This window comes from Cebidichthys violaceus, unplaced genomic scaffold (assembly GCF_023349555.1).
Source record: "Cebidichthys violaceus isolate CVI_PGR_0920_01 unplaced genomic scaffold, fCebVio1.0.p SCAF_27, whole genome shotgun sequence".
Lineage (NCBI taxonomy): Eukaryota > Metazoa > Chordata > Actinopteri > Perciformes > Stichaeidae > Cebidichthys > Cebidichthys violaceus.
In genome coordinates, this window is record NW_027176450.1 from 582,870 (window position 1) to 591,957 (window position 9,088).

Genomic DNA, 9,088 nt, shown 5'->3' on the forward strand with positions numbered 1-9,088 from the left:
TCATCAGAATTTAACTTTACCCAGACAGAAAAAGAGCCACTGGTGCTGTGATATGCTTGTGCATAGTTCCATATATACACTATGTAGAATCTTATACCAGTGTGTGGTAAAAACACACAAGTAAACACAGCTCAATAGTGCAAAGGTAGGGTTGAAGAAAGAAAAGGTCAGACCTACATCACATAGATATTACATAGAAGACTGAGGAAACTGAAGTATAATTGTCACTGAAAATTACACTGAGAAATATTGGATAAACAGAAATCCAATTGTTTGAGCTATGGAGGCGGTGAAATGCAAGAAAAGCTTTGACACGATTGAGCCGTAGTTGAAGATTAAAGAGAAGGAAAATATCTCTCCTTCTGAAAAAAGAGACAGGGTGGGTCTATCCGAAACAATCCGTTTAAAAACCTCTGTACTAAATGGTCATGTCAGTCACTACAGGGTGACATACAACAATACAGCTTTTGAAAGATTTCTTTTGGGAGCATGAACCTTTATTAAACCTGGCAAATGTTATTTATTTGTGTCTGTATGAGCAACTTCCTGATTAACCCTCAGTCCTGATTTTAACTCAGTCACTCACATGAGAGAGCTGCCAAGTGAAATATGTCTTGTATCATTGGTCTGTGAGCAGCTATAATGAATGAAAGTAAGTGTGGGGGGGGTCAAGTGGCTCGCTCAGGGGCACATGAGAGGCAGTTACTGGGCCAGGATCTTATTCTTATTCAAGTCTATCGTTTCCCTACACTGTCATCTCTTTCTCTGAAACCACAGGAGAAGCCAGGTTTCGTAAACAAAGGATGTATGCGACTCTCTTTTGAGTTAGAACTCATTCGATTAGTCAAGCGTCATAAAACGTCTCTGAAACTATTTTACGACAAAAGATAATCGCTAATTTCTCAAATTGTCTCATTCCAGCTTCTCTAAAGTGAGGCTTTACTGCTTTTCTTTGTTTAGTATAATTGTAAAGTAATCTTTGAGTTTCGGGCTGCTCATTGGACCAAACAAGACATCTGAAGATGTCACTTTGGATTTTGGGAACTGGGATTATTTTCTGACATTTTAAAGACCAAACAATCAGTTAATCTGGGATCTAATCACCAGACGAATGAAGCAGAGAGCACACTTTGGTCCTTGGAAGCACATGAAACTGTCCACAAATTCTGAAGCAGGCACAAGGCAGCGGGAGTGCTGAGCTACAACAGCTTATCAACATGGGGGTAGGAGTTTTGTGGACATGGTCATAGTCCAGATCCTCCTTTCAGAGATTGTGTGAACAGAAAGATGAATCATCAGCTTCTGTTATTAGTTCCAGGAATTACATTTGGGACCGAGGGCAACACTCTGGGATATTTAAAGCTGCCCAACTACTGGAAGAAGTGATCGAATCTAGCCGTCTCCCTTCACTTCCCTGTGAGATGATACTGTATTAATAAGTTCAGTCACAACCTAAGAAAAGCCATCCTGTGTGTACACGTTTGCACTCCCACACAAGTAGGATTTATTTTTCTCACTCTCACTTAACTGACTTTTTATTACTCAGTGAACCCCTCTGCAACAAGATTGTTTTGTAAGATGTGCCTTCTACATCAATGTGATTTGATATTAATGTAATTTGATACTGCAATATATTTTGATTTATTAGTCTGTGTTTCATTCGGTTGACGACAGTAAAAGGCTGAAACAATGTTGTGGAGGGTAATAAAATGTCAAAATATTTTCTGTGCATCAAACTGTAAATCTGTTACAATCAGAAATTCTAAGGCAATGGTATCATTTCCCCTTTCATTTGAATTCATTAAATATTCATAAATTGATAGAACATCATGTAATGTATGTTTTGATGGAGAGCTCTGAAATACTGAATATCTTAGCGCCAGTCAAACTGACAGGAAGCGGGGGTTTGTTTTTCTATTTTGGAATATTAGATTCATATAACTGCTTGTATGTGCAGTTTGACTTAAAGTGTAGAGATTAAGAAAGTGAAATAGTTACAAGTCAGTGATAAGACATAAATGTGATTAAAATGCAATGAATCTTTATCTGAAAACAAGCTAGTCACTTTTAACTTTCCCAACTTGATTTCTAAGTTGTCATCTAACTAGACAGTCACACGCAGTTCTTTTAGCAGGCTGAAAACATCAATGAAAGAACAACAGAAAGAAGGTCAAAACTGTGAAGAGAAAGCACGTGTCGGATAGAGTAAATCTGAATAACACGACAGTCTTAAGCTGTGGAAAGGGTTGATCTGACTAACAAAGGGATATAGTGAGGACAAGTGCTACTGTACTTATCCTTGAGATGGGTCACATCAGCGAACATGAGATTGGTATCACACTGCATATATTAGAAAATGCAAGCCAGGCTGTGTTATCCCAGGACAGCCCTGACTCTGACCTTGTAAAGATACAAACTGTTTTCACATCCTGCTGAAGCAAGAGCAGGATAAACAAAACTATGAAAGGTTTGTTGAAATATTTGATGTAAAATTAACAGTTGGTAATACTTCCTGTAAAATCAACAACACTGACACATAGAGACAGGAGACGATTTAAAAGAAACACCTGACATAAGGAGTGGAGAACACGCTAATGCAAGGGGCTGATCTCTGAATGGTTAGATGAGTAGGAAGTAGTACACAAAGAGTAGGAACATGATGTGAATCAAATGCTTTCAGCACCTGCAGAGAGTTTGACCCAATGTGGTGGCCCAACACCTTACTAATGCTTTAATTTACACTGATTCTGTTTGACTAACTTTAGGTACTTTTATTCATTTCGTTTCCCACTGTTGATAGCTTAGGTGGGATTCTCAGCTGATCACCAAAGCGGCGCCACCTGAAACTGCTGTGACATCGTCTTCAACGCAACACTTTCATCCTTTCCTTTCATCAGCAAAACTTCATCAATTGTACAGCATAGGCTGCTGTACGTAGAGAACGGCGTAGCTTTGCGAGCTGCCACTCTGTAAAATCTGGGTCGAGTGAATGAAAACAGTGCTATTGCAGTTTTGCAGGATGGCTTGTTATCATTGGTCCGCAGAGATTTAACTTGACCTTCTAGTACCAGCTCAGCTCACTAGGAACCTCGGCTGACGTGCTACCAAAATAAGTACCAGGTACTATCAACAACTTTTGCTCATGGAAAACCAAAAAAAGAGTGAGTCCAGCTGAGCCGTATAATGCGGTGGAAATGCTGCAGGAGACACTGTTCCTTTAGTTTGTCGCCCGTCTGTTAGCTACCATTATAGAAATATATGGCAGTTGTGCCATATAAAATGATTGCTTGTGTAAGTCATAATTCAGACCTATATCGTTGGAAGGCAGCCTCTGCCCAGTTTGCAGTTCCAGGAAAATGGCAAGCCGGTGCACAATAAATTACTCCCACTCTGAATAAACTGTTGTAACACAGATCAAATTGCTTTTTTACTCTGAAGCGTACAAAGGCACAACAGCCACTACGACCATAGCTGAACATCCCTCATCTGGTGTAGGGCTTTGCTGGAAAACTCTTGTTGAAAACAAATCCAGAGCAGTACACACAACAACAACAACAGCCTCTCAGTGACAGAGATAGTAATCTCTGGCTGCAGCGCTACATTTAAAGCTACATCTGTTCAACTCCAGCTCACACAACAGCCAAATATGCAGGCAGGCGCCAAAACGCTGGGCAGGCCCAGTCAGAGAGGCACACAATAATAAACATCTTCACACAGCGTTAAGAGATTTTCAACTGTATTGTCATGCAAAAGCAGGGACAGACACACACACACGCTCGCGCACACACACACACACACACACACACACACACACACACACACACACACACACACACACACACACACACACAAGGTTGGAGAGAGTTGAAGTGACTTTTCCCTGGTTTACTCACCTCCAGAGCCTCCAGGGTCACGAACCCTGTGATGGAGAAGCCGTCGATGATGTCCTCTTCAGCAGAAGTAGACTCCTTTCGCTTTCTTCGCGGGGGTCGATGGCGGGATGAAGGGGGCTCCCTGTCGCCCTCCCGCTCGGAGTCGGAGGAGAAGCGAAAGACGGAGCCCTTGACATGTTTGTTCCTTATCCCATTTGATCTCCTGTCCCGATCCCTCACTGACCTTGACTTCCTCTTCTTGCGGAGGCCACTAGATCGAGGGCCATCCGTGCTCTTCATGGGAAACATCCAAATAAACCCACCTCTTAGAGAGAATCAGAATCTTTAAGGGCCAAACACTGACACCGCTTGACCTCCACTCGTGTAAAAGCCTCCGAGGAGAATATACGCAATATCCAAGTTAATGTTATTAATGTACTAGATCCAAGGTAACCATGTAATATCCAACAGATGACACCTTTTACAGGAAACGCAAAATGGCATCAAGTCACTGAACCAAGCTAGGTTCTGAGCAAAGATCCCCAAAGGCAGTCCATCAAATCCTACGACAGAGGTGTAAAATGATCTATTAAACACGTTATCACCAAGCTGTCAATTCCGGCAGAGGAAGAGCTTTTCAAGTTAAGGCAAATATCTGCTCAGTGAACATGTCCCGCCATGGTGAGTTGAGCAGGTGACGCCACATCTTTCTTCTCCAGGAACCTACTTGTCTCACCCAAGGTCAGCAAACTCTCTCCCTCCCTCCCTCCCTCCCTCCCTCCTGAGAGCGAGAGAGAGAGAGAGAGAGAGAGAGAGAGAGAGAGAGAGAGAGAGAGAGAGAGAGAGAGAGAGAGAGAGAGAACACATTTGCCACATGTTCACTGCAAGTTCAACTGTGCATTTAGTCAGTGAGCCATTTTCCAAAAGGAGCGGTATACTCTACAGAAGGCTGCTGTCGTTCTACATAATGCATAACGCATGTATTGTTAGGGTGGATACAGTCTCCTCTGCTTACTGCTTAAGTTCACTGTGTTTTCTTACCCTGCCACGTCATTAAGCCCTGAGATGAGATGATTATGTGTTGTCAGTGCTCTTTTACTAGCATCTCTGAAGCTTTTGCCAAGCTTCTCGTCTAAACTGTATTTTTTATGAGTAAATTACTTTGATTAATTATGCGACAGATTTTTTACTTATCTCCTTGGTGACATGAGCCTGAACTTGTTGTTTTTGTCACCATCACTGTTAATTCTTTAGTAACATACAGAGATGTGTATCCATCTGTACAAATGCAAATATTAAGTGTAACCAATGTATCAGTAACATACTGGTCCTACTGCAATAATTTCATGGATTACTAAAGAAGCTGAAATAAAGTCTTAATTAAATCAAATGTTGTATTAATAACAAACAACTCAGTACAATCTATCCTACCACTTTCGCTGCTCTCGTTTGCTAAATACATTTATTTATAACAAACTTCAATTCCAATTTCAGTGGCCTTCATATACATATTCCAAAATGACATTATAAATTGAGTATAATTTTCATGCGTGGTGTAGCATCTTTATTTGTCAAAGTTAAGGCCTTATAAATGTAAAGACTCAAGCTGCCCAAATATAGTACCGTACGTCATCTATCAACTATAAGAGAAGTGATTTCAAAGTTCTTCTAGAATAACACAATCCTGACTTGTAAACATTCATCCAAAAATCTGTCTGGATGATCAAATTCATTGCGACAACCGTCTAAACTCCTCTAATATACTGTCCTGGATGCAACATCTCACTCACATATTCCACTAATCAAAAACAGCTAAATATATTTTTCATGAATGATAGCAGGTCGTATTTAACAGAGATGTCCTTGAGGTGTTACACACACTATAATGAAATCAAGACCATTTCATAATGTCATCCTGAAATGCACTATAGATCTTAGCGTGGCATACCTTCACTGTCTGACACTGAAGGCATTTGGCTGCTTAATGATATCAGGATGCAACATTCAACAGCTTGCAGTCTCATTCTGGATCGTTCTCGAGGCATAGCCTACAGTCTAGGCCTGAAGCCACTGAGAGCCACTCTGGCATTGTAGTCTAAAAACACATATGGCTTCTCTATGTGTCCAGAATATCAACTCTCATCCATTACATCATAGAAATGGTATTCTATGTGGAAGAAAGCTGAATCTGCAAACTGCAGGCTTTTACAAAGCATGCCTCCAAATGCTGGTGGACGTTTCAAACCCAGAGGAATCGCACCTTTTCCTGCATCACCACACAAACTCAAAAGCAAATCTGCCACAGTCAACCACCATCTTCAACTTTACATTGTCTCCTTGGACACAGGTTGTCATATAATGTAGCTCATCTGGATTCTGCAGCACGCATGTAGTCCCTAAATGCTCTGCTACATCTTGCAAAGTCGCAGATGTTTTACACAAACACAATTAGAACCATGTATTAAAAAAAATGGGTTGTAATTAAATGGGTACATAACAAAGCCGGCATGCCAACATTTAACTATGCATCAACATATTCCTTGCATGCAGTTGTGCTGCCTTCAAACAATCCAAAAAAAGGGTAAGTCCACCTTTACTATAATAACGGTCCTCTAAACCTTTTCTCCCAGTACCTATACCTTTAACCTGATGCCCCGTGTCAGCACTCATCTAATGAGACACACACACACACACACTGCACAAATTGATCCCAAAATATCGCTTATTTGGGGGAAAACCCTGTATTCTAGCACTCGCCGTGGCTTTTCTAGCTTAGTAAAAGACTCTTTCCCATGTCTTCGCTCACAGTCCCTTTTTTGTCTGCCTGTGCTGTCAGTAGAGATCTCAGGCTCTGTAATCCAGTCCAGCCCACAACAGCAGCAGCGGACTGGCACTGCCTCCTGCCCCGGCTCTCCAAGCTTCATTTTCCACTGTAACACACAACAAAAGCAAGCCTCTCTCTCTCTCTCTCTCTTTTTTTTTTTTTTTGCTCCAAGACACGTCATGCAAAACGAAGAAATGCAAACCCTTGCGAGTGAGGAGGGACCGTCCGGACAAGTTGCAGGCCTTCGGTCACTATTCAAAGATAACGCACAAGAAGGTTTGGAGCTGGCAAAATAAATCCCGCAAAAGGAAAACCAAAGGGTATCTCCTCCTCCTCTCCCCAGATCCGAGCTTCAGGATCCCGGAGAAGGGGGACCGGGGCGCAGTGATACGGCGATGCCGCAGTGCCGCTTTACAGGCTGCACGCTTCCTCCTCGGCGCAAATAGTGCTGTGTCTGGACATTTCGGTAAGCTCAGAGTTACAATAGAGAGACGGAATAACCGGGGACACGGCGGAACCCAAGCCAGACAAAGCCGGTTTACGCACTTTTGTTTCCCTTTTTTACCGTAAATGCATTTGCCCGTACATTATATGACCAAAAACAATCATTATGAATACAAGTTGATGTACAAGTATGAAGTTTGTGTCTGTGATGGTAACGCCAGCTGAGAATAAAATTAAATACTTAGGAATAGTGGCTACTCATTAATGGACCTTAGCTGTATCAGAAAAGCTGTCGAGACAAATACGCATTTATTAACGACATTTAAAAGTGTGCTAATAGTGCCTACAAAGCTGTTGGAACAAGCAAGTCTGCACTGAACTGGTGAATAATTATTTAATTGAAGAGGGCAACAAGTGAGATAAAACCTTACACCTTTCATTTACATGTGCTCAGTGATTCAGTTCAGCCTGGTGTCATCCATGTCACTCATTAAGACATATGTCTGTAGGCTATGTGCTCTAACTAAAGTGTCGGATTATCATCTGGCTCGTGAAAGCGTCTCTCTTCAGGGACACCCGCGGCCAACTAACTCATCACCCCGTTCAACACGAACAAATAATTTTGACCTTAAGGTGCCATAAAATCACGTTTAAAACACTAAATAAGCGCAGCGCATGTTTTAGTGTACGTAAAAACACCGTAACAACATTACCTCGGAACGACGGTTCTCCATGTTGCGCTCTTATTCACGCGAACCCTGACAATTTAGGTAATCACTTGCACCTGTGGCGTTAAGCGTGTCACGTGTCGGCAGTGTCCAATACGTTGCGGCCATACAGTATAATCAGAGAAATAGCCTGAGTGCTATTCTTGCCACGTATTTGCAGTGATTGATTTGAAAATGCTTCATATTTGAGCCAACAAATACGTGTAAAGTAAGGGTTCTGTAGCTGACTCCTGACTGCTGCATGATTTATTGTATTTATATGAGAGTGAACCATTATAATGTAAGAGGGCAGTTATTAAAAACCCATAGAATCATTTGCCAGGACTAAATGTATCTACACCACGGAGCTGTTCAGCTTGGTTTAAGGAGTTCATTTCACGCAGGTTGTGTAGTGTCATTCTGCTGGTGCAAAGGCCAGCAGTAGATTCACAAAACCACAAGTACTGGGGTGTCAGTCGGCTCTCTGTTGTTGTGCAAATACATACATGCAGTTTGCTCGAGCAGCATACTTGTATCTAGCTGTTATTAGATGTTCCCATTAGTCAATGCAAAGCAGGTTGATAACAGTTTTGATACTCGATTAGTCGTACACAAAAAAAAGCTGTTTGAAGACGTCACCGTGGGCTCTTGGAAATTGTGATGAGCATTTTTCACTATTTCCTAACATTTCATGGACTAAGCAATACATTTGAAAATTAATCGTGAGCTCAACTGATGATAACAGTTATCAGTTTCAGCCATAAATAGTTCCACAGTATACACAGCGTGGGCTTTGTCATCAGTTCTTGTAGCAGATGTCACACCAGCTTTACACCAACACATATTGATTTCTATGTCCATCAATACTCATGGGATGAGCATTAACAACAATGTGAACACAAGGGTGGTGTGAATTTGTATGGTAATAGTGGTATCAATTCTGATCATATGAATTATTGGGTGAAGGACAGGGGCACTTAATAATAGCTTGTTGAGCATACTGTCACAGTACTGCCATAGCCTCATGACACTTAAAGAGGGGGTGAAAAATGATGGTGCCACACCTCTCATGAGCAAGAGACAGCGAATGTTTCAGTGTGCCAATGAACTGGTCCTCTGTGAACAGCGGGCCATGGGTGGGCTGGGTATTTTTAGCCTGGTTTAATGATGCAGAGGCTGAGTGGTGTGGCTCAGAGCTCGCTAAAGTGCCTCAATCCCCAGCACCCGATGGAACAGGGACC

General features: G+C 41.8%; 1 protein-coding gene across 3 annotated transcripts in view; it reads right to left on the reverse strand.

Annotated features, from left to right (window-relative positions):
• The window catches only part of auts2a (activator of transcription and developmental regulator AUTS2 a), a 309,983-nt gene extending 302,929 nt beyond the window's left edge, over positions 1-7,054 (reverse strand). For all 3 annotated transcript variants that reach the window (XM_068721154.1, XM_068721152.1, XM_068721151.1), the window contains exons 1-2: positions 6,899-7,054; positions 3,894-4,653 (exon numbers count right to left, since the gene is read on the reverse strand). In XM_068721154.1, coding sequence (XP_068577255.1) covers positions 3,894-4,181 — 288 coding nt within the window. In that variant the 5' untranslated portion in view covers positions 4,182-4,653; positions 6,899-7,054. The remainder of the gene's footprint in view (positions 1-3,893; positions 4,654-6,898) is intronic.
• Positions 7,055-9,088: the final 2,034 nt, after the last annotated feature.